Raw genomic sequence first — 24,712 nt, 5'->3', positions numbered from 1 at the left:
TGGCCTCAGACTTTATCTTAAAGCCAGGGTCTTTGCACTTGCAGAGGTTGTGTTTGGGTTCATCTTACTGCCCCCTTTCTTGGGCTATTAGGTTATTCTAGGCTTTCAGGGACAGCTCAGACTGCATGCTTTCAGTGCTCCCAAAGCTGCTCCAGGGCAAAATCTCATCTCTGCCCCTTTGGTGTGAACTCTGCAAGTTCCTTTCCTGGGTTTGTGTCTGAACAGTAGGCCTATGGGTTTTCCCCATTTGGAGTTCCAGTAGACTGTTGCTTGATTCATCTGGCAGCTAGAAAGCGCTACTATTTCAGAGTGACAAAACTGTAGGCTTCTGTTAAGTCTGGGATTCCTGCCTTGGTTATTTATTTCTTTAACTTTAATCTGGTCTAGAAGGTGCATCTGAGCCCCTTCTTCCCTCCTGGGATCCAAACCATGCATTTGCTGCTTGCTTCTGAACTAGCTACATTCTCAGTATACAGCCTGAGGACTGCTACCACTCCTATAAAGCTACTACTAGATACAGGCTGCCCTCATCTCAACCCACCATGGATCTGTGACCTAAAACTGAGTAGCGAATGACAGAACTTCCATTGGGCACTTTTCCCTCTACCCTATAGAAATTTAGGCCCTTCTTTGTTATATGAGAGACCTCTTCTTGCCTTCTGGTGCATAGGCCCATCCTATATTGGAATGTTCTTTATACCCCTGGTTAGAACCATCTTCATTGTTAGAAGACCTTTGTCTGTTTCCCTGTGCCAATCTAGGCTGGAAAAATTTCCTAATTGGATTTCCTAATTATTATGTTGTCTGGATTTTCTAATTCTGTTTGGAGGAGGTGGGAGTTTGGGTGCTCGTGGAGCTTGCTGTACTTTATCTTGTGACTCTGCCATCCTAACTTCACCTCTTTCATAGTTTTCTTTAACCCATGTGATGATTATCTATCTCCTCAGGTGCAAACTGGAATTTGGGAATTTCTTTTCAAGCTGCTGATTTTACAGTACTTGATGGATACTGATGGGAAAATGTGGCCTCGACATAAGTGCCATTTATATGTTATTGAAATCTTGGAAGTGATTTCTACAGTACCAAAGAGGCCTTCAAAGTTGGTAGGTGTCAAAAACATTTTGTTGTCATTGCTATAAGAAGGCTTGTTGTCCCCTCCATGTCTGATTGTGTGTTAGGGTTTCTTAATGCTTTCTTTTTTCCAGAATGACAGTTGCTTTTAATAGCTATGAAGTTAAAGAAATGTGCAGGAAATTTGTCAGAAAACTTCAGAGCCCAAATATCTTTGTTCTTAGGTATATAAACTGAAACTTACTCTGTTAAAAACATATTTGTCCTAATTTCTTTTGAGTTTTGCCTACTTTGAATTCTCTTTATGTTTATATTGAATACCATGCTATGCTTGGTATCCTAAGATGCCAATCCATTAAGAGATAATATAGGATTCAGATTTGATAAAACCAACTAAGATCTACAAAGGGCTTTAGTCCAGTATTTTTAGTTAAAGATTTGAACTTTGTATTATACTGTGTATTTTAGTCAATTGAGGTAAGCAATTCCTATTCCATGTATTTATGAAAGAAAAGAACTAAGAATTACATATACTGATCACATTGTACACTCTCTGACTGTCTATGAATCTTTGGGAAAATACCAAGATTTTATTATAAATTGAATTGGAACTAGCTTACATAGAAGGGGGCATTTTTGAAGCCATAAAATTTGATGTGCAAGAATCACTTTGGTATGATGGATCACTCTTTAGAGTCAGGAAGATTTGGGGTTAAAGTTTTCCTTTGGCATATTAATTGTGTAATGATCAGCAAGTCAACCTCTCATTGACTATGATATCATTAAAGTCATCATTAAAGTAAATTTATTTTTAAAGATATTTTATTTTTAAAGGTTTTTTATCTTTCATCTATTGTTTTAACATTACCGTCATTTCTTTTTCTTTTTTCTTTTTTTTTGGGGGGGGCGGGGCAATGAGGGTTAAGTGACTTGCCCAGGGTCACCTAGCTAATAAATGTCAAGTATCTGAGCCCGGATTTGAACTCAGGTCCTTCTGAATCCAGGGCTGGTGCTTTATCCATTGCGCCACCTAGCTGCCCCCCATCTTAATTTCTTTTTCTAAATTATCTCTCTACTGCTCCCAGCTCCCATGCACTAGTTGGGCAAAAAAAAAAATCTTTCATTGATAATCATAGTCCAGCAAACCAAATTTCCACATTGCCCATGTCCAAAAATTCACCTCTCGTTCAGGATTTTAAGTCTATCACCTCGCTGGCCAGTTTGGTGACATGATTCATATTCAATTCCCTGGACTTGTTTTATTATTGCAACAATTAGACTTCTAACATCTTAGTTGTTTTTCTTTATAATTTATAAAGTAATTCTCCTAGTTCCTCAGTTCATAAATGTCTACCTAGTTTCCTTTCACACTGTCCATTTTTTCTCTTCTTATGGCAAAATAATACTCCATGGAGGGCAGCTAGTTGGTGCAATGGATAGAGCACTGGCCCTGGATTCAGGAGAACCTGAGTTCAAATGCAACCTCAGATGCTCGACACTTACTAGCTGTGTGACCCTGGGCAAGTCACTTAACCCTCATTGCCCAGTGGACACCCCTCCCCCCCCAAAAAAATAGCTTGTTCACAGTGTCAATCATAAGAAAGAGGAGACCTCAATAGCCATCTAGTCTAATCAAAATAATATTCCATTTAATTTATATAACGCAATTTGTTTAATCATTCCCCAACAGGTGGAACCCTTTTAGTTTTCAGTTTGGACTACTCTAAAAAGAATTGCTCTTAATATTTTTTATGTATGAGGTTTTTTCCTCTTCCTTTGATTTCTCTGGTGTATAGGTTGCCTAGTGGTATTAGTGGTTTTGAGGCACTTTTATTAACTTTGGGAACATTAGTTCCAAATTATTTTCTAGACTACTTGGACCAAATATTAGTACCATCAATAATGTATTACTGTTCTTTTTTTCCTGCATCCTCTCCAACATTTGCCATTTCCTTTTTTTTTTTTTTTTTTTAGTGAGGCAGTTGGGGTTAAGTGACTTGCCCAGGGTCACACAGCTAGTAAGTGTCAAGTGTCTGAGGCCGGATTTGAACTCAGGTACTCCTGACTCCAGGGCCAGTGCTCTATCCACTGCGCCACCTAGCTGCCCCCATTTCCTTTTTCTTTTTAGATAATCTTTTCTTTTCCCCACCATTACATGTAAAAACAATTTTAAACATTTTTTTAAGGTTTTGAATTCCAAATTCTATTCCTCCCTTCCCCCCGATATAGCCTATTCATGTTCAATCACATAAAACATTTCAAATTAATTATTTTTTGCAAGAAGATTTGAGAAAGAATGAATGAATGAAAGAAAAAAAGAAAAATAGTATCCTTCAGTCTGTCTTCAGACAACATCAATTCTTTCCTTGGAGGCAGATAGCATTTTTCATCACAAGTTATTTGGGATTGTCTTGAATCATTGTATTGCTGAAAGTAGCGAAGTTATTCATAGTTGAACATCATACAATGTTGCTGTTAACTGCGTACATTGTTTTCATGGTTCTGCTCACTTCACTTTGTATCAGTTCATGTAAGTTTTTCCAGGTTTTTCTGAAATCAGCTTGCTTTTCATGTCTTACAGTGCAATACTGTGCCATTACAATCACATATGACAACTTATTATAGCCATTCCCCAATTGTGGGAATATCATGCCAAATGGGCATGTCATTTTCTTTCTTTCTTTTTTTTTTTAAATTCTATCCTCTCATTCCATTCCTTCCCTCCCTACTCTCCCCCCTCCCCAAGGTTCCAAGCAATCAGTATTGGTTATACATGTGCAATTATGTAAAACATTACCATATTAGTCATTTTACATAAAAAGACTCAAGTTAAAAAAAAGAAAAAGTGCAAAATACCATGTTTCAGTCTGTGTTCAGTCAATATCAGTTCTTTTTCTAGAGGTGGTGGATAGTATGCTTCATCATTAGTCCTTTGGGATTGTCTTGGATCATTGTATTGCTGAGTGTAGTTAACTCATTCACCATTGCTCATAGAGCTATAATACTGTCACTGTGCATGGTGTTCTCCTGGTTCTGCTCACTTCACTATACATCAGTTCATAGGAGTCTTTCCAGGTTTTTCTGAAATCATCCTCCTTGTCATTTCTTATAGCACAATAATATGCCATTACAATTATATACCACAGCTTGTTCAGTCATTCGCCAATTGATGGACATTCCTTTGATTTCCGATTCTTAACCATCACAAAAAGTTGCTGTAAATATAGATATTTTTAGTCAGGCAATTGGGGTTAAGTGACTTGCCCAAGGTCACACAGCTAGTAAGTGTTAAGTGTCTGAGGCCGGATTTGAACTCAGGTACTCCTGACTCCAGGGCCAGTGCTCTGTCTACTGCGCCACCTAGCTGCCCCTGTAAATATTTTTAATACATTTTTTTCCCTTTTCTCTTTTTTGCACTTACTACTGTTAACTGTTTCCCCCTGTCCTGTTCCCTTTCGGGCATGCCATTTTCTAAAGGAATTTTCCATACTATAAATTCCCTGTATTGTTGACATTGTAGTTGCAGAGAACCCCATACATTATATCCTCTACACTCCAGTGTACTGCCTCCTGCCCTTGTAATTTTTTTTTTAAAGTGAAGTAGGGGTGAAATAATATTAAGGAACTTTTTGAAAGCTGTTTAAGTTTTAAATATTTATTTTGTGAATTTTTTTCCTTCTTCTAGAATTCACATGGCCCACAGTTCAGTTTTCTTGAAATCTTCCCAAAAGTCACATGCAGACCTCCCAAGGAAGTGATGTGTATGCCTTTGACTTCTTCTATAAGTGAAATGGAACCAAGAATGGATCGAGAAGAGTTCTGTAGTGAAGCCTTCCAGAGACCTTTTCAGTACTTAAAAAGATTCCATCAGGGCCAAAACCTTGATATGTTTCATTACAAGCGAGGCTCCATTGAAGGGACCCCAGAAGAGTGCCTGCAGCAATTGCTGATACACTGTGGTATGATGGATCCTTCCTGGTCTGAACTTCAGAACTTTTCTAGGTTTTTGAATTATCAGCTCAGAGACTGTGAGGCTTCTCTCTTCTGTAATCCGGCTTTTATTGGGGATACTCTAACAGGCTTCAAGAATTTTGTCGTCACATTTATGATTCTCATGGCCAGAGATTTTGCAACTCCATCACTCAACATTTCTGATCAGAGCTCAGAGAGGCAGGTTTTCAATATGGATGATGTCAATGAAGAGGATATTGCTCCTTTCTGCCTCCGAAAGAGATGGGAATCTGAGCCCCATCCATATATTTTCTTCAATGATGACCACACATCTATGACATTTATAGGCTTCCATCTCCAGCCCAACCAGAATGGTGGCATTGATGCTATCAGCCACTTGGATGGAAAAGTTATCAAGAGAAATGTCATGACCCAGGAATTATACCAGGGATTACTCCTTCAGAGGGTGCCCTTCAATATTAACTTTGACCAGCTAGCCAGAAGTAAGAAGCTTGAAATACTCTGTATGGTTTTGGGAATCCAGTGGCCCATGGACCCTGATGAGACCTATGAGCTTACCACAGATAACATCCTCAAGATTCTTGCCATTGAGATGCGCTTCCGGTGTGGGATCCCTGTTATAATCATGGGAGAAACTGGCTGTGGCAAAACCAGGCTCATTAAATTCTTGAGTGATCTGAGGCGTGGTGGAATTGATGCTGAGAATATGAAGTTAGTCAAGGTCCATGGTGGGACTAGTGCAGCCACAATCTATGCCAAAATCAGAGAGGCAGAAGCAGTTGCTCTTGTCAACAGGACCCAGTATCAGTTTGATACTATCTTATTCTTTGATGAGGCCAATACAACTGAGGCTGTAAGCTGCATCAAAGAAGTTCTGTGTGACAAAACGGTAGATGGAGAGCCCTTGCTTGAGCACTCTGGCTTGCATATCATAGCAGCTTGCAACCCATACCGAAAACACACAGAGGAGATGATCAAACGTTTAGAGACTGCTGGTTTGGGATACCGTGTTAAAGCAGATGAGACTGTGGAAAAGCTTGGTTCCATTCCTTTGAGGCAGTTAGTTTATCGGGTCCATGCTCTGCCCCCAAGCATGATCCCTCTGGTGTGGGACTTTGGGCAACTAAACAACATGGCTGAAAGACTTTATATTCAACAAATTGCCCAAAGACTTGTCTACTCCATGGGAATCACTCAGAAAGATATTCATGTGATCACAGACATACTCTCTGCTTCCCAGAGTTACATGAGGAAAAGGGATAATGAGTGTAGTTTTGTCAGCCTCCGAGATGTGGAACGTTGTGTGGAGGTTTTCAGGTGGTTTTATGGTCATAGTCAATTCCTCTTGAAGAAGCTGAATGTTTTTCTCCGGGAGTCAAATGTCAACAAAAGCAATTTTGAGAGAGATCCTGTTCTTTGGTCTTTAGTACTGGCTGTTGGAGTGTGTTATCATGCCTCTTTAGAAGAGAAGGAGGCCTATTGGGATGTTATCTGTAGGCTCTTCAATGGGCCTTATAGGGACATAAAAACAGTTTTGGATGAAATAAGTCAAATACAGGATCTCTTTCTCAGTGGTGTACCTCTAAGAACAACAATAGCCAAGAATTTAGCTTTGAAAGAAAATATCTTTATGATGGTGATATGCATTGAACTCAGAATTCCTCTTTTTTTGGTTGGAAAACCTGGAAGCTCTAAATCCCTCGCTAAGACAATTGTGGCAGATGCCATGCAGGGACAGGCTGCTTACTCTGAACTCTTCAAGGAGCTGAAACAGGTCCATTTGGTGTCTTTCCAGTGCAGCCCACATTCAACTCCCCAAGGAATCATAGGCACCTTTAAGCAGTGTGCCCGCTTTCAACAAGGGAAGAATTTGCAGGAGTATGTCTCAGTGGTGGTCTTAGATGAAGTTGGGCTAGCAGAAGATTCTCCCAAAATGCCATTGAAGGCACTGCACCCCCTCCTGGAAGATGGCTGCATTGATGATGATCCTCTCCCTCATAAAAAAGTTGGCTTCATTGGCATCTCCAATTGGGCCCTAGACCCTGCCAAGATGAACCGGGGTATTTTTGTATCCCGGGGCACCCCCAACAAGAAAGAACTTATTGAAAGTGCCAAGGGAATTTGCTGTTCAGATACACTTATTCAAGATAAAATTAAAGATTATTTCGCATCTTTTGCTGAAGCTTATGAAGTAGTGTGTGAGACCCAAGACAAGGAATTTTTTGGTTTGCGTGACTACTATAGCCTCATCAAAATGGTCTTTGCTATGGCTAAAGCTTCTAATGAAGAACCCACCCCTCAAGAAATTGCACAGGCCGTCCTTCGAAACTTCAGTGGCAAGGATGGTATTGATGCATTGGATACTTTTACAGCCAAGCTACCAGAGGCAAGGTGCTCTGAAGAAGTCAGCACCATCCGTCTTATCTGGGAGAACATTTATGGTGATAGTCAGACTAACCAGCAGGCAGATGTTGAATGCCGCTACTTACTTGTGCTGACCAAAAATTATGTGGCTCTACAGATTCTTCAGCAGGCCTTCTTCAATGAGAACCAGCAGCCAGAGATTATCTTTGGCTCTAGTTTTCCCAAGGACCAAGAGTATACACAGATATGTCGAAATATCAACCGTGTTAAAATCTGCATGGAAACTGGGAAAATGGTAGTGCTCCTAAATCTGCAGAACCTCTATGAGAGTCTCTATGATGCACTCAACCAGTACTATGTTTATCTTGGTGGTCAGAAATATGTGGATCTTGGTTTGGGAACTCATCGTGTCAAATGCAGAGTTCATCCGGACTTCCGCTTGATAGTTATTGAAGAAAAGGAGGTTGTCTATAAACAGTTTCCCATCCCACTCATCAATAGGCTAGAAAAGCACTACCTGGATATCAATACTGTTTTGGAGAAATGGCAGAAAAATATTGTGGAAGAACTCCAGACATGGGTGGAAAATTTCATCACTATGAATGCAGACCAGTTTTTTGCCAAGCACAATTATAGCCCTTCTGATGTGTTCATTGGTTACCATTCAGACACGTGTGCTTCTGTAGTACTACAGGTTACCAGTAACCTGAGGCAACAGGATTTGACTGATGAAGTTTATGCTAGGGTATCTGATGAAGCCAAGTACATGCTTCTGAATTGTGCCACACCAGATGCTGTGGTCCGGCTCTCCAGTTCCAAACTGGGTTCATTTGCTGCAAAAACTTTTGCACAAAAATACTATTGTGGTCAACAACATGATTCCTTTGCGGACTTCCTTCAGGACCATCTCCAAAGGATGGATTCAGGGTATAGCACCATCTTTACAGAGGTGATTTTCTTTTCTCAAATCTCCCCTTTTATGAATCTTAAGTTTAAGGATTTTAGATAAATTTCAAGCTAGTTGATAGTTGAGGTTTGTACTTCAACTCTTAACTGTCAGGCAGCATGACCATAGTGGATAGAGTGCTGAATATGTATTTGGGTAAACCTGGATTTAAATTGCACTTCTGATACTGACTGTGTGAGCAAGTCAGTGGCACTTTCTCTCTCTGAGTTTGATCTCCTCATTTATAAAATGCATGGGCTGGATTGACCCTAATGTCTCTTCTAGCACTTGATCTGTCATCCTATAATCCACATCAATGGCAGATGTATGTTCCATGGAATCTCCTTTTTGAATATCTACTACTGGTATCTTCTGTTTGTACTAGTTTCAAAAGAAAATATAGTCTTAGGTACTTGGTAGAGAGTTGATTCAATTATATGAAAATTGTTAAATATGTTTTCACGTTCCCAAGATAGAAATCAGTTAAACACTACTTCTAAAGAAAAACCTTATTTCCTCTATTTTTCAGATCACTACTTTCTCTAGACTGCTGACTAGTCATGACTCTGAAACATTAGAGACTGAATTACAAGGTCTAGCACAAAAACCTAGGATACTCTGGCTACAGCAATTTGATACAGAATATTCATTCCTCAAAGAGATTCGGTTGGTATCACCCTTTTTTTTTTTAAGCAACAAACATTTATTTTTTCCAGTTGCGTGTAAAAATAGTTTTCAACATTTCAACATAAGATTTAGAGTTCCAAATTTTTCTCCCTCCCTCCCTTTCCTCCCCCCTCCACAAGATCGCAACCAGATTATATATGTACAATCCACAAGTGTTCTTTATCAGTTCTTTCTATGGGGGTGCATAGTAAGTTTCCTCATTAGTTCCTTGGGATTGTCTTGGATCATTGCATTGCTGAGAGTGGTTAAGTCATTCATAATTGCTCATTGAACAATACTGCTGTCACTATGCACAATGTCCTCCCAGCTCTGTTTACTTCACTATACATTGATGTTCATTAGTCTTTCCAGGTTTTTTGGGGATCATCCTGTTTGTCATTTCCTGTAGCACAAGACCATTCCACTACAATCATATAGCACAACTTTTTCCATCATTCCTCAGTTAATGGACATTCCCTTGATTCTCAATTCTTAGCCTCCACCAGGAGGTGCTATAAATATTTTTTGTACAATTTTTCCCCTTTTCTCTTTTTCATGATTACTATTGTTAACTATTTCCCTTCCATCCTATTCCCTTCCCCATGATATTTTTATTTTTTGATTTTTGGTTTTGTTTTTGTGAGGCAGTTGGGGTTAGGTACTTGCCCAGGGTCACACAGCTAGTAAGTGTCAAGTGTCTGAGGTCAGATTTGAACTCAGGACCTCCTGAATCCAGGGCCACTGCTTTATCCACTGCCCTACCTAGCTGCCCCTCATGATTACTATTGTTAACTGTTTCCCTTCCATCCTACTCCCTTCCCCATGATATTTATTCTATCATCCATCTTCTTTTATCCTATCCCTCTTCAAAAAGGATTTGCTTCTGTCTGTCCCCTCCCCCACTCTGCCCTTCCTTCTTTTGGGCGCTCTCTCTTCCCCTCCTATTTTCCTGCAGGGGTATAGAGATTACTCCACCCAATTGAGTGTGTACATTATTCCCTCCTTGAGCCCATTCTAATGAGATTGAGGTCTTTGAGCCAATTCTGAGTGTTAAGGTCATTTACTGCCCCTATTAAATAGATTACTCCACCCAGTTGGGTGTGTTAGTCCTTCCTTGAGGCAGCTCTGATGAGTTTAATGTCTTTGAGCCTCTTCTGATGAGTGTAAAATTAATTTACTGCCCTGCTCCTCTCCCATCTCTTCCCCCACTCCATAAGCCTTTTCCTGTTTCTTTCATGTAGGATTTCACCTCTGTCCTTCCCCCTCCCCCAGTGCATTCCCATTACCCCTCAATTTAACCCTGAGTGTCATCATCTAGGTAGGTGACACAGTGGACAAAGCATCACCCCTGGACCCAGGGGAATCCCAGCCCAAACCCGGCCTCAGACACAAGACAGTCACCCATTGTATGACCCCAGCTCCAATTTTTTATGGTTCTCTAGGGTCTTGTATTTGAAAGTCAAATTTGCCATTCAGTTCAGGTCTTTTCATCACAAATATCTGAAAATCATTAAAGTCCCATTTTTACTGCTGAAAGCTTATGCTGAGTTTTGCTGGGTAGGTGATTCTTGGTTGTAATCCCATTTCCTTTGTCCTCTGGAATATCATATTCCATGCCCTCTGTTCCTTTAATGTAGAAGCTGCTAGATCTTGTGCTATCCTGACTGTGGCTCCACAGTACTTGAATTCTTTCTTTTTGGCAGCTTGCAATATTTTCTCCTTGACCTGAGAGCTCTGGAATTTGGCTAGAATATTCCTAGGAGTTTTCCTTTCGGGATCTCTTTCTGGAGGTGATCGGTGGATTCTTTCAATTTCTATTTTAGCTGCTTCTTCTAGAATTTCAGGGCAGTTTTCCCTGAGAATATCTTGGAAGATGGTGTCTAAGCTCTTTCCTTGATCATGGTTTTCAGGTAGACCAATAATTTTCAAATTATCTCTCCTGGACCTATTTTCCAGGTCAGCAGTTTTTCCCAGAAGATATTTCACATTGCCCTCTATTTTTTTATTCATTTGGATTGGCTTTATTGTGTCTTGGCTTCTCATAAAGTCACTGGCTTCCCTTTGTTCAATCCTAATTCTTAGGCAATTCTTTTCTTTTCTTTTCTTTTTTTTTTTTTTGTGGGGCAGTGGGGGTTAAGTGACTTTCCCGGGGTCACACAGCTAGTAAGTGTCAAGTTTCTGAGGCCAGATTTGAACTCAGGTACACCTGAATCCAGGGCCGGTGCTTTATCTACTGTGCTACCTAGCTGCCCCAATTATTTTCATCAGAGAGCTTTTGTACCTCCTTTTCCATTTGGCCAATTTGACTTTTCAAGCTGTTGACTTTTTTCTCATGTCTTTCCTGCATCATCCTCATTTCTCTTTCCATTTTTTCCTCTACCTCTCTAACTTTATCTTCATATCCTTTCTGAGCACCTCTATGGTCTGAGACCAATTCATATTTTTCTTGGAAACTTTAGATATAGGGGCCCTGATGTTGACATCTTCCTCTGAGGGTGCCCCTTGGTCTTCCTTGTTACTGAAGAAACTTTCTATGGTCCTCACCTTTCTCTGTCTGCTCATCTTGCCTTTCTTTTACTTGACTTTTAGCTCTTTAAAGTGGGGCACTATTTCCAGGCTGCAGTATCCCAAGCTTAAGAAGTCCCAGGTGGAGGGCGCAGTGGATAAAGCACCGGCCCTGGATTCAGGAGGACCTGAGTTCAAATCCGGCCTCAGACACTTAACACTTACTAGCTGTGTGACCCTGGGCAAGTCACTTAACCCCAATTGCCTCACTAAAAATTTAAAAAATAAATTAAAAAAAAAAAAAAGAAGTCCCAGGTGGTATGATTTAAGGAGAATCACTTTCTTCACTTGCTGGGCCTGTTCCCTGGTCCTTAGATGACCCCAGACCAACTTGCTAATCAACCAGCTTTGTGTGTTGTGGTTGTTAGCTGTGATGAGCCAGTGCCCCTCCCCCACCTGGGCCACTACAACTCAAGCCTGCCCCCTGGTTCTCAGCAGGAGTGAAAAATCCAAGTTCTGTCTCAGCACCAGCATATACCCCTGTAGTCTCCCCCCTGCCCAGGCCTCAGCCCTCTCACCCGACTGTGAGCTTAGTCCCAGATGACACTGGCGCTTCAGCTGATTCAGAGGCTCTGGGGGTCTGCTTTTCTGCTGAGGCCTTCCTGGGACTGGATCTGTGTCAGGGTGACTGTGGGGTTGGGCTTGACTCCTGTATCAGCACAGCAGCTCCCTCCTCCTGACCTTCCAAGCCATTCTTGGTTAGAAGATGATTTCAGCACATTCTTCTTTGAGTTTTGCTGCTCTGGGCATTTTCCTATGGTGTTATTTATATGTTTTTTGGAGCTATCATGTCATGAGTTTGAGAGCTCACTGCCTTTCCTCTGCCATCTTGGCTCCACCCCCACTTTTTTTCAGTATCCACTCTTAATTGTCATTACAACTTACCCATAGCTAGAATAATTGCTGGAAGTATTCCCAGATGTTCTTGAATACAGGAAATATATGAGTCAGGAAAATGTGGTTGATGGTACTATAACATTCTTTCCTTTGCTGTTGTCACCTAGAAGTTAGCAGCAATCATAAACATGCTTCCTGAAGCCAGTTATTTTCTAGTATTAGGGAATGTCCCTTGACATTTTACTGCTCTCATTTTTCTGTTCCAAGGTCCATTACTGTAATCCATGTTGCAGGTGACTCCTTTTCCAGAACTGAAAATTTAGGAAATTTTCTTTTTCTCTAGGAACAGTTTGGATATAACAGCTGGAAATAAAATCCTGATTATTCAGACAGATTTTGAAGATAATCCTAAGAGTGCTCAGCTCATTGCCTCAGCCAAGTATGTTTATGTGTCTTGTGATATGGGGGACAGTTAAAAGGGTCAACTCATTAGAATAATAACATGGAAGAAAAGGGGAATTATATAGGAAACAGGATCCATATTGTTTTTTTCATTAATTTGCTGAATAAATTAATAAATTTTAGTAATTTTGCTGATGAGATGCCTGCAATTTTGAATTTGTTTGAGAGAGAAGAAATTGCAACTTGGAATAGAATTGGCAACAGACATGCCAGTAATAAATGGTGAATCTATGAATGAATTCCGTGAAAACTATTTTTTAGTTTTTTTTATTGATAGATATTCTGCTGTAAATGAAATCAACAATTTGCTGTCAGACAATGGCCACATCTTTGTCTACTTTATCACAAAACTGTCTCGAATGGAAAGTGGAACTTCTTATGTAGGATTCCATGGAGGTAAGGCCAGTAATAAGCTTAAAAATTATATTCTTTCATATAACTTGTAAGTTGTTTCTACGTACATCTTTTCTCCTTGTTGAGTATTTTCTGTTTGGATCCTGATTTTTTTCCTTATCTGTCGTAAAAATTTTGCTATCTATTTACTAAAGGAAATTAAATGCTTGCAATTTGGAATTTGTTGGAGAGAGAAGAGGTGGTAACCTTGGGCTTCAGAATCAAAGAACCATTCAGCGAGCATTTATTAAATGTCTACTCTGTGCCAGGTTCTGTGTGAGTTGCTGGAAATACAGTGAAAAATATGAAACAGCCCCTTCCCTTAAGGAGATTATATCCTCTTATAGGAGAAAGGCATATATATATTTTTATGTAGGTATGTAGAAAATAATAAGGTAATTTTGGAGGGCCCAGGAAAGTGAAACAAAGGTAGAGGGATGAAGGAATGTATTCTAAGGCATGAGAGTCAACTAGTGCAACAACACAGAGATCTGTAATGGACTCCATTTGTATGGATGACAGATTGTGTGTGAAGATTGGAAAGGTAAATTGTGAAGAATGAGAAATTTATATTTGACCTTAGAGGCAACAGGGAACCACTGGAGGTTGAATAAGGGGTGACATAGTCAGAATTACACTTTAGGAAAAACACAGTGGCAACTGTTTTGAGGACGGAGAGATTTGTGGAGAGAGTTCTGGGCCTAGAGTCTGAGTTCAAATTTGTCTTCAGACACTTAATAGTTTATATGATCCTAGGCATGATACTGAAGCACTGTTTCCTTCAGTTTCCTCATCTGTAAAATGGGGATAATAATAGCACCTACCTCTGAAGATTATTGTGAGAATCAAATGAATTAATAATTGTTAGGCATTCAGCACAATGTTTGGCACATAGAGCTTTAAATAGTGCTGGATAAGTATTAGCTGCTACTGCTGTTCTTGCCATTTTTGTTGGTAGTGTTAAAGAGACTGCTTAGGATGCTATTTCAGTTCTTGGGGAGAAGGATGAAGACGGCCTGGACTAGAGTAGTGGCTATATTAGTGGAAAAGAGGACAGATGTGAGAGATGATTTTATGGATCTAGAAATGATATTTGTAACTGATTAGGTATGTGGAGTGAGAGAGCAAGAAATTGTGAATGATAACAGTGTGTCTGACTATAAAAGGATGGTCATGCTCTTGAAAGAAGTAGGGCAGTCATGAATCCCAAGGTCAACAGCCACTATATCCCTGAGGGACCAATTTGGCTAAGCAGTGTCCATGTCTGTGTTCTGAGTAACCAGTGCTTGATGTAACTGCTTATGATTCAAGGTGGTATTCCTATATGAATTCCTTCCTATAGAAGTGATGCAAATTGAGGGGATTGGATCAATTTATATATTGAAACAACTTATGCTATTCTCATTTAAGAAGGGGTTTTCCTCCTTCAGAAAGCAAAATGCTTTTATTTAAAAAAAAAAAAAAAAGAAAGAAATAGGGACATTTGGAAAATAAGGGCATTTTGGTAGAATGATATTGAGTTCTATTTAGGACAGGTTAAGTTTGAAGTACCTATAGGACATCCAATTTAAAGTAATTCAGTAGGCAGTTAATGGTGCTTACCTGGAGCTCAAAGGTAAAATTAGGTCTATAGTTCTGAGTCATCTCCATAGAGGTAATAATTGAACTTATGTGATTAGGTCACCAAGGGGTATAACCAGTTAGGGGGTGGGCTATGGAGGATGATTTAGCAAGGCAGGGGGTTGGGGGGGGGGGGACCAAGAACGAGGATTGTTCAGGTAGTAGGAGAACAAGAAGATCGCTATGAAAACCAGAGGGGGAGGCATCCAGGAACACAGAATGGTCAGCATTATCAGGTGCTGCATAGATCTTGTTGTTCAGTTGTTTCAGTCATGTACAAATCTTCATGACTGCTTTCAGGTTTTCTTGGCAAAGATACTGGTGTGGTTTGCCATTTTATAGATAAGGAAACCGAGGCAAACAGGATTAAGTGACTTGCCTAGGGTAAGTATCTGAGGCCAGTTTTGAACTCAGGAAAAGGACTCTTCCTGACTTCAGGTCCTGCACGCTATCTACTGTGCCATCTAGCTGCCCAATCTCTAGCAGCAATATTAGGTAAAAAATAATTTCAGAGTTGAGACCATTCCACTTTTCGTGCTTCTCTGCAACTTCTTTTTGTTGCTTCTGGTTCTGCCTTCTGATGCAGAGCAAAACAAGTCTAGTCTCTTTCATGTGACAGTCCTTCACATTATTATACAAGTGTCATGCCCCTCAATTCTACTTTTTCATGGCTAACCAGCCTCATATCTTTTTTCAGATAAACTTTTATATACACACATATAGATACATATATACATATACAGGCAAAGAGAGGTGAAGAGAGAATGAAAGTTAGAGCGCTGAAGACACTTTCTAGCCATTCAACAATTTCCACATTCACCTGTCTCTATTGTCACTTAGACCATATTCTTCCATCTTGTCCATAAGAACTGGCAGAGGGGGCAGCTAGATGACGCAGTGGATAAAGCACTGGCCCTGGATTCAGGAGGACCTGAGTTCAAATTCGACATCAGACACTTGATATTTACTAGCTGTGTGACCCTGGGCAAGTCACTTAACCTTCATTGCCCCGCACCCCCCCCCCCAAAAAAAAAAAGAAAAGAAAAAGAAAGAAAAGAAAGAGTTGTGTGTGTGCTTTATTTATTAAAAAAAAAAAAGAAAGAACTGGCAGAGAGTCTTTGTCAAATGCTTTTTAAAACTTATTGAATATTTTGGTTTTTTTTCTCAATTACATGTAAAAACAATTTTACAGTTCTTTTTTCCCCAAATTTTGAGTGCTAAATTCTCTCCCTCTCTCCTCAGCCCCCCTTGTTGAGAGGGCAAGCAATTTGACATAGGTTATATGTGTGTAGTCATGCAAAACGCATTTCCATGTAAGTCATTCTGTGGGAAAAAAAAAAAAAGACAAAAACTTCCCCAAGAAAAAGTAAAGAAAAAGTATCTTTGATCTTAAATGCTTTTTAAAAAGACTAATCTATCAGAAAAAGAAATGGTTAGTATGACAGGGTCTGTTAAAAATAAAAATGTGCTTGCTCTTTGTGATCACTATTTCCTTATCTTATTGTTCACTAACAACCCCTTTAATAATATGTTCAAAAAATTTTCCAGAAATCAAAATCAAATTCACTGCCTAATGATTTATAGATTCTCCTCTCTTCCCCTTTTTTTGTTAATTAGGATATTTGCCCCATTCCAGTTCTGAAATTCTGTCACAATCTCCTCTATGGTATTTTGAAGATTACTGATAGATGTGTTCTTTGCTGGTAGAAATAGAGAAACATCAAGCCCTGTGTTGTACTAAGAGCTGTCACAATTTCGAGATCTGTTTCTGAAATAACTTAAGGATTTTGTCTGAAGTACTGGTGGAAATAGAATGGAAGGAAATTAACATCCCTCATAGTCATGCTTTGATTACCAGTGCCATTGGGCTCTTGGCAGAACTGTGTAAAAAGCATTTGAATAGAACAAGTGGCATGCAGTTGGTTATGGACACAGTAGTGTTTTCTCCCAGATTTAAGGAAGCCACTCTATTGGCTAAATGTATAGGACATCACATCATTCAGAATTGTCAGCCTAGTGTCATAGTACATGGTGCAGCAGAGCAAAGACCAGCTATTGTACAAAATCAACTAGGTTGCTACTTCTCAACTTAATGTTTCAGAGATTTTATCAAAGGAAGCAGTTGAAAATTGGAGCATTTTTTATCTATATTAGCTCAATTTACATGGTTGGTGAAACGGCCATTTTATACTGAGAACACTTCAGATCTTATGGTAAAACAAAACTTAGAGAAAAGGTGATATTTGGGAATAATGTAGGTATAGCAAATATATGAATTCCTGTTCTATATGGCAAAGCCAAGTGCAAAACAGAAATCATAGGTTCAAGAGGTGGGATGAGGGGCAGCTAGGTGGCACAGTGGATAGAGCACCAGCCCTGGATTCAGGAGGACCTGAGTTCAAATCCAGCCTCAGACACTTGACACTTACTTGCTGTGTGACCCTGGGCAAGTCACTTAACCCCAATTGCCTCACCTCCCTCCCCCCAAAAAAAGAGGGGGGAAGAGCTTTAGCAATCATCTAATCCAATCCCTTTTTTATGTTTGAGAAAATGAGAATTTCATTAATCATTATTAGAACTTCTTGCTCAAATTATGTGGATAATTGCCAAATTCTTCACTTTTCTCTGGCAAACCCCAAAATGAAACCTTTTATTACCTTCTTGAATCTCTACTATTCTTGTTAATTAAAAATTTTTAAAATCAGCTAAAAAAGTGCTGTTATAATTATGAATGAATGAATGACAAAACATTTATTAAGCACTTAATTTGTAATAGGTAAAGTATAGATCAATAACAAATCTGCTTACATGAAACACTATAGCAGAAGTTTCCTTCAAATGTTAAGGATGTAGCCAGTGTTTGCTATCAGTTGGAAGAGAATGTTGGAACCTTCAATCAAAAAGAACCATATATAGATCTGGTAGTTAACATGAGAAGCTAAACAGGAAATGGCATGTGCTTTCTTAGCCTTATCCACAACCCCTTAAGACCAATCACTGACACTGTATTAATAGCAATGTGTCTTAAGAAATGTGCAACTTGATGCACCAAATCAGAAACACTAGTCATTGTAGCTGGCAAAACACTACTGTTTTAGTCTAATACTTAACTTTGAAAGCATTTTAACTATATAAAAACAACAATAAATCTAAATTCTCATATAATTAAAAAAAAAAAAGGCAAAGATCACTACCAGTTCATTCAGCACCCAGAGATGTAGTACAAGGAAGCACCTACTATGCACCCCTATTGAAAGAACTGATAAAAAGAACACTTGTGAATTGTACATATATAACCTGATTGCGATCTTGTGGATGGGGGAGGAAAGGGAGGGAGGGAAGGAGAAAAATTTGGAACTCTAAATCTTATGAAAATGAATGTTGAAAACTACCCTTTCATGTAAATGGAAAATAAAAAAAAGAGCCGTGGGGGGAAAAAAAAGAAAAGAAATACCATTATTTCCTAACCAACTTGTATTTATTTAGTATGCAGTGATTGATTCTATGCTTGTACGTCTTCCTGGATGGAATGTAAACTTGAGTATAGTGAGGGTTTCCCTTTTTGTATTTGTATTCCCACCAGCTCAGTGCTTGACACTTAATATATACTTAATGCTTGTTGATTGGTGATTGGCTGAATGTGGTGCTATACCATTGTTTTTGGAATCAGAAGACCTGTGATCAGAATTCTGGCTTCCTTATTTGTTGCACTTCTCTGGGTCCCATTTTTCTTCCTCTCTAAAATAAGGGGGTTGGACTTGATGACCTCTTGATGACCACTTGATGACCATCTTCCGGTCCTGGATCTATGGTGCTAAACTTGTATCATTAGATCAAACATCTCAGCTTATTTTGTCAAATAAAAAAAAATGAAATAAAGTAATAATGCTGGCAAAAAAAAAAGAAGACCCTAAACTCTGGTTCTCCTAATTATGTAGCTGGCTCACTATCGACTGTACTATGCTATCACTTTAATGTTTATTTTTAAATTGAAAAAAAAAATTATTTTTCAATTTTGTTTTATTTTCTGGATTCTCTTCTTTCTACTCCCACCCCCTCCTCCACCTATTGAGAAAGCAGGAAATACTTATCCCATGACCAGTGGGAAGTCATGCAAAACAAATTTTCTTAGCCATATTTGAGGGAGAGGGGTAAAAAAAGAGAAAAAACAATAGATACTTTAATCTGTGCTCTGAGTCCATCAGTTCTCATCTGGAGGTGTTTTGTGACAGCCCTTTAGCATAAGGAAGTTTCTTCTTGGAGGACCAAGGAGTGCCGTATACTATAGACCTCTGCTTTCTATAACTGGGCTCATGGTCTCATACTCTTTCTCTTTCTCTCTCTCTTTTTTTTGGGGGGGGGGGTTGAGGCAGTTGGGGTTAAGTGACTTGCCTAGGGTCACACAGCTAGTACGTGTCAAGTGTCTGAAACCAGATTTGAACTCAGGTACTCCTGACTCCAGAGCCGGTACTCCATCCACTGTGCCACCTAGCTGCCCCATCTCATACTCTTTCAGAGTAGATGCAACTGTCAGGAGGTTAAGTCCTTGTTAGAGTACCCAGTTTATGTCTAAGGAAAGGTATGAGGACCAGCCAAAGACATGGGGGAAAAGGACCCCATAATGAGTTCACAAGCATAGAATAATGTATAAAATAATGAGTAAATTCATTGCAAAGGCTTATTGTAATCAGTGGGGAAGAGGGCAAGGAGACTTGACATACCTTGTGCAGATTCATGAACATAGAGTATAATTCATATAGGGACAACATTGCATTAGGGGGCAAAGAGACATGGGTTCATTGAGTAGGAAAGGGGTACTTCAGCAGAAAGATATATTCCTGTTGGAGGAGAGATTGTGCTCCAAAGTGCCCTTCTGAGAGGAGGATTCTTAGTCTATGATTTTAGATGGCCTCCCTGAAGCTGGCCAATTTGCATCAGGGCAAAATATTATGGGGGTGGTATCAGAAAAAACAAGCTGGTGTTAAACAAGCTATTATTTTGGGGGTTTGCATACCAGGAAGAAAAACAAGCTAGTGGTAGACAAATTATTATCTGGGAGACATAGCAGTACGAACCCAAGAAAAATTTAGTCAGGATTTTTCCATATGTTCTATAAGCTTAGTCTCTCGTAAGAGGAGACTATCATGATATCCTCAAGACCATCATACCTAATCTTATAACAAAGTATTTTTCATCTTGAGTTCTTTGTGACTATGGTGAGTCATCGTGTTGATCAAACATTCTAAATCTTTCATAGTTGATTATTTTTACAATATTGCTGTTACTGTGTAAATTGCTCTCCTGGAACATTGTACATATTAACAGCAATATTGTAACAATGATTAGCTACTGTGACAAGTAAAACTAAATCCCCATACCTGCCCCCTCCCCCCCGGGGGGGGAAACTAGCTAGGATTTACTTATAATTAGAAGCTTCAGCAACAGTTTAGGCATTAAGCATTTATTAAAGTATATTAGAAGTTAGTAAAGAGAGAATACGTGTCCCTGAAAGAATGGAAAAACCTAGCTCAGATCTGAGAGAGAGTGCAAAAGCTGCCTTCACCTACCAGATCATGCTTCCAAAGAGAGAGCACCTGACTCAGTTTGACTAGAAGCTCTCTGTGGGAGAGCACAGAGCTCTCTGTGCTTCATGAAGAAACATGGTTTCCTTGCATGAAGCAATAACATTACAGATACTTAAGACTAACAAAGTAAAGGGAATGAAAAGAGAGAAAAGAAATTGAGGGACTCATTGACAGAAGCTAAAAGGGGCACTCCCATTTAGCAGGTGGACATTAAAAACAAAGAAGGTGGCAGAAGAAGCAGGCCAAGGTAGATAGGCTTTTTCCTATAATTTTGAAATCCATGTGTTCTCTCTTTACTATGCTTTAATAAATGCTTAATGCCCAAAGTGGGGTGCTGTGTTTTTTAAAATCTAAATGTGGGTTCTAATCTTGGGTCGGGGGGAAGCTGGCTAAAATCACTGATAAATTCAGCAAGAGTTTAGGCTTTTAAAGATTTATTAAAACTTGGATCTATTTGGTATAGCCAGAGAGACAGAACCTTTCCTTTCCTATCAGCCCACGTGAAATCTCTCACCACCAAGCTCAACAACTAAGAGGGGCCCTTCTGTTCTCTGTCTGCCCCCATACGCCTATTCCTCACCAAAAAGAGGCTCAGGCAGCCCACTAAACTCCGCTTCCTAGTTCCTCTCTCTCCCTGAAAAGGAACGTCCTTCAATTGGATTGGTTCAGAGTGGTCCCTTGCTGATGTCAGTAGTACTCCGCCTTTGTTAATGCCTCCCTCAATTTCTTTTCTCTCTTTTCATTCCTTTACTTTGTTAGTCATAAGGATCTAATGTTATTGCTTCATTAAGGAAAAAATGGTTTCTTAATGAAGCATAGGGGGAAAGTGATAAAATAATGGAACTGGGTGAGAATGAGAAACTGACTAAGTATCTACTTAAGGGTGATTGAATGTAGACCACACCTGGGTAGCCCTAAGTTGTTCTCAGAGGCAGAGTGCTATTGATGGAGTGCAAGAGACCACTCTCAACCAATTCAAACAATACTAAATCAATCAGGTGGGACCCCTGGGCATCTGCCAAATTCCATTATTTTATCACAGTGCAAAGCTTCTAATTTAAGGTGACCACACTTTTAGTTTTACTTGTCACACTACTCTGATCAATATAATAATCCAAGACAATTCTAAAGAACTTACGATAAAAATTGCTATCCACTTCCAAAGAACTTGTTAAACTGTGTGCATTTGGAGGCATGTTGTTTTTCACTTTTCCCCCCTTTTTGTGGGGGGAGGTGGACAAAATGGCTAAGAGAAATATATTTTGCCCAATTTCACATGTATAATGAGTATGTTTCTTGCCTTCTCACTGTCTGGGGGAGGGACTAGAGGGAGGAAAATAATTTGGAACTTGATGAATGTTTAAGAGAAATAAATTATTTTTTTAGAAGGGAGAATGCTTTTTAAATAAAGTTAAATTGTTCTCTTGGTTCTGTTCACTTCACTTTGCATCATTTTATGTAAGTCTTCAGGGGTTTTTCTGAAACCATCTTCATCATCATTTTGTATAACAGTAGTTTTCAATTAAATTCATATATCATTTCCCAATTGATGAATATCCCTTTAGCTTTTCATTCTTGCCAACACAAAAAGAGCTGTTAAATTATTTTTGTACATAAAGATCCTTTCCCTTTTTCTTTGATCTCTTTGTGATATGGCCCTAGTAGCAGTATTGCTGTATTTAAGGGTATTCACAAAAAACTTTTTGGGCATAGTTCCAAATTGCTTTGCAGAATGGTTGAACCAATGGCATCAATTTTAATATTCATTTGTTTTCACTATATAAAATTGGGATTTTTACTGTACATCTAAAACAAGTAATGTAGCTCTGTCAGTAATGATAGGGATCTTTGGGTTTGAAACTTAAGTAATGCCCTTTAGTGGGAGGTGGTTTCAGATTCCTATGGTTCCATTGATGTAGGGAATCTCTGGTACTGGTAGATGAGGAAACCGTCACTATCAGTGATTGTTCTGCAACTTACAGTCTTAGAGCAGGACTTAATCATTTTTGTGTCTTGGACACTTTAGGCAGTCTAATGAAGCTTGTAGACTTAGAATAATGTTTCTAAATGCATTGAATAAAATATATAAGATTACAAAGGAACAATTATATTGGAAAATATTTTTTAAACCCATAAGTTCATGGACCCTAGGTTAAGGACTTATGTTTTTAAAAGCTTGGGGTACTAAGAAACTAAGAAAATTGCTCAGAGTCACATAACTAGCAAGTATTTGTCAGGACTTGAATTTGGGTCCTCTTGACTTTGAGGCTGGCTTTCTGTCTACTCTGCCCCATTACCTTATTCCCATAGTAGAAAAATACCTGTAGTAATTACACATTAAACATAAAGCAGTTAGACCATTCTATTTTACTGATGATCTTAGATACCTGGGTGAGGATAGAGATTAAGAAAGGGACATGTAAAATGACACTATCTGGTTATATTTTTTCTAGGCCTTTGGCACTCTGTGCATATTGATGACCTACGAAGACCTACCATTATGGTTTCTGATATGACCGTTTTACAAACTGTCTCAATCAGCCAATTATTCGAGCCAGAGGATATATGTGAGTGTAAGTCACCTGCTAAGATCTCAGGAAGAGGTCTGAAGATGTATGAATATACAAGGAGGGATATGAGGACGATAGTTCAGACCTGGGGAAATACTGGTGGCAGATAGAATACCCCTTGACATTGATTACTGGAAGACTTGTATTAGAGAGAATATGCCAAGCCCTATTTTACTTGATTCATATCTACTTTGCTTTGGAAAACATATCAGAGCATGCTTAAAGAATTTACATTTACATATAAAAGATTGACACAATGGGGTTGTTAGCTAATTTGGAGTATAACATAAAAAAAGTTTTAGTGTATTCTGGATAATTGCTATCAGTTTGTGACTCAGAAGTAGTGTCACTAGTATATTTGATTGAATGATAAGTCCCTAGCTGACCTTTTTTGTCATTAACAGTCAACACAATTTGGAGACCCCACTGAAGTCAGATCCCTTAAAGGAAACAGGAAACCAGGGCTTTTGAGGCCTTTGCCGTTAGAGAAAAGTACTGTTTCTTCTATTTCTAATACTGTTAGAATACTGAACTGTTTACTCCTCTCTCCGTAGCCACACAATCCATGGCAATGGAGGTGGATCCTGGGGCAGAAGCAAACTATGAAGAGGACATTAAAATGGAGATTGATGCAGTATCTTCTGGCGAAATGGAAATAGAAAACTCTGAGGTGGAAAAAGAAAGCTCAGAAATGGAAAAAACTAAAGTGAGTTCATTGTCTCTTATTTCTTTATTTTGCTTTTAGCCACTTCTTATCCTTACTTTTATTTCCCTGTGAATTGGAGGTGTTAGCATTATAATACACACTTTTTCCTTTGCTGAGGTTCTTACATACAGTTGATTTAGAGTATTGTGCAAATGAGCTCAAAGTCTTGGGCTCATTTCCCTTGTGTATGCCAGTGATAAGGGAAGCTGAGCATAGGATGGCTGCATCCAGCACAAAAAAATTCACCATCACTGTAATAATAGCTCTACCAATGGTCAGCAATGTTATCTTTATATGTTAAGGATTCTCAGATGCAGAGACTCTTTCAATCAGCAAGTATTTATTAAGCACTAGGGATTAAGTAAAGGCAAGAAGTCTTTGCCATCTAGGAGCTCACATTTTAATGGAAGAGAAAACATAGATCAGTGATTCTGAAAGCATGGTCTGGGAGGTACCTCAGGGTAAAACTTTTATCATAATAATACTAAAATGGTTTAATTTCTAATTTATGTCAATAATGATAATTCACATAAACAAAAGCCTTTTGGGGTCCTAAGACCAAAAAATTTAAGAACCACTGATGTAAATAACGAGGAACATACATGATATAGAGAAGATGGAACTTAATATAAAGACTACTAGCAGCTGTACAGAATATGACAGGCCTCCTACTGAAGGTGGGATTTAACCTGAGTCTTGAAGGAAGCCAGAGTATCTAAGAGGCAGAGGTGAGAAGAGAGAGCATTCCAGACATAGGACATAGGAGATGGAATATTGTGTTTGAAGAAGAGTGAGTATGGGGGGCAGCTAGGTGGCGCAGTGGATAAAGCACCGGCCCTGGATTCAGGAGGACCTGAGTTCAAATTTGGCCTCAGACCCTTGACATGTATTTATCAGCTGTATGACCCTGGGCAAGTCACTTAACCCTCATTGCCCCACAAAAAGAAGAAGAAGG

General features: G+C 39.1%; 1 protein-coding gene across 2 annotated transcripts in view; it reads left to right on the top strand.

Annotated features, from left to right (window-relative positions):
• The window catches only part of RNF213 (ring finger protein 213), a 175,184-nt gene that overhangs the window by 102,141 nt on the left and 48,331 nt on the right, over positions 1 to 24,712 (top strand). The window contains exons 28-34 of one of the 2 annotated variants that reach the window (XM_043999869.1): positions 948 to 1,103; positions 4,757 to 8,356; positions 8,883 to 9,019; positions 12,765 to 12,860; positions 13,161 to 13,279; positions 22,935 to 23,048; positions 23,606 to 23,757. In XM_043999869.1, the coding sequence (XP_043855804.1) occupies positions 948 to 1,103; positions 4,757 to 8,356; positions 8,883 to 9,019; positions 12,765 to 12,860; positions 13,161 to 13,279; positions 22,935 to 23,048; positions 23,606 to 23,757 (4,374 nt within the window). Of the gene's footprint in view, positions 1 to 947; positions 1,104 to 4,756; positions 8,357 to 8,882; positions 9,020 to 12,764; positions 12,861 to 13,160; positions 13,280 to 22,934; positions 23,055 to 23,605; positions 23,758 to 24,712 lie in introns of both variants that reach the window. The other variant, XM_043999868.1, reaches the window with a different exon arrangement.

The sequence above is a fragment of the Dromiciops gliroides genome, chromosome 4, assembly GCF_019393635.1.
Source record: "Dromiciops gliroides isolate mDroGli1 chromosome 4, mDroGli1.pri, whole genome shotgun sequence".
In the NCBI taxonomy this organism is placed as follows: domain Eukaryota; kingdom Metazoa; phylum Chordata; class Mammalia; order Microbiotheria; family Microbiotheriidae; genus Dromiciops; species Dromiciops gliroides.
This window is presented reverse-complemented; position numbering and strand designations above follow the sequence as displayed.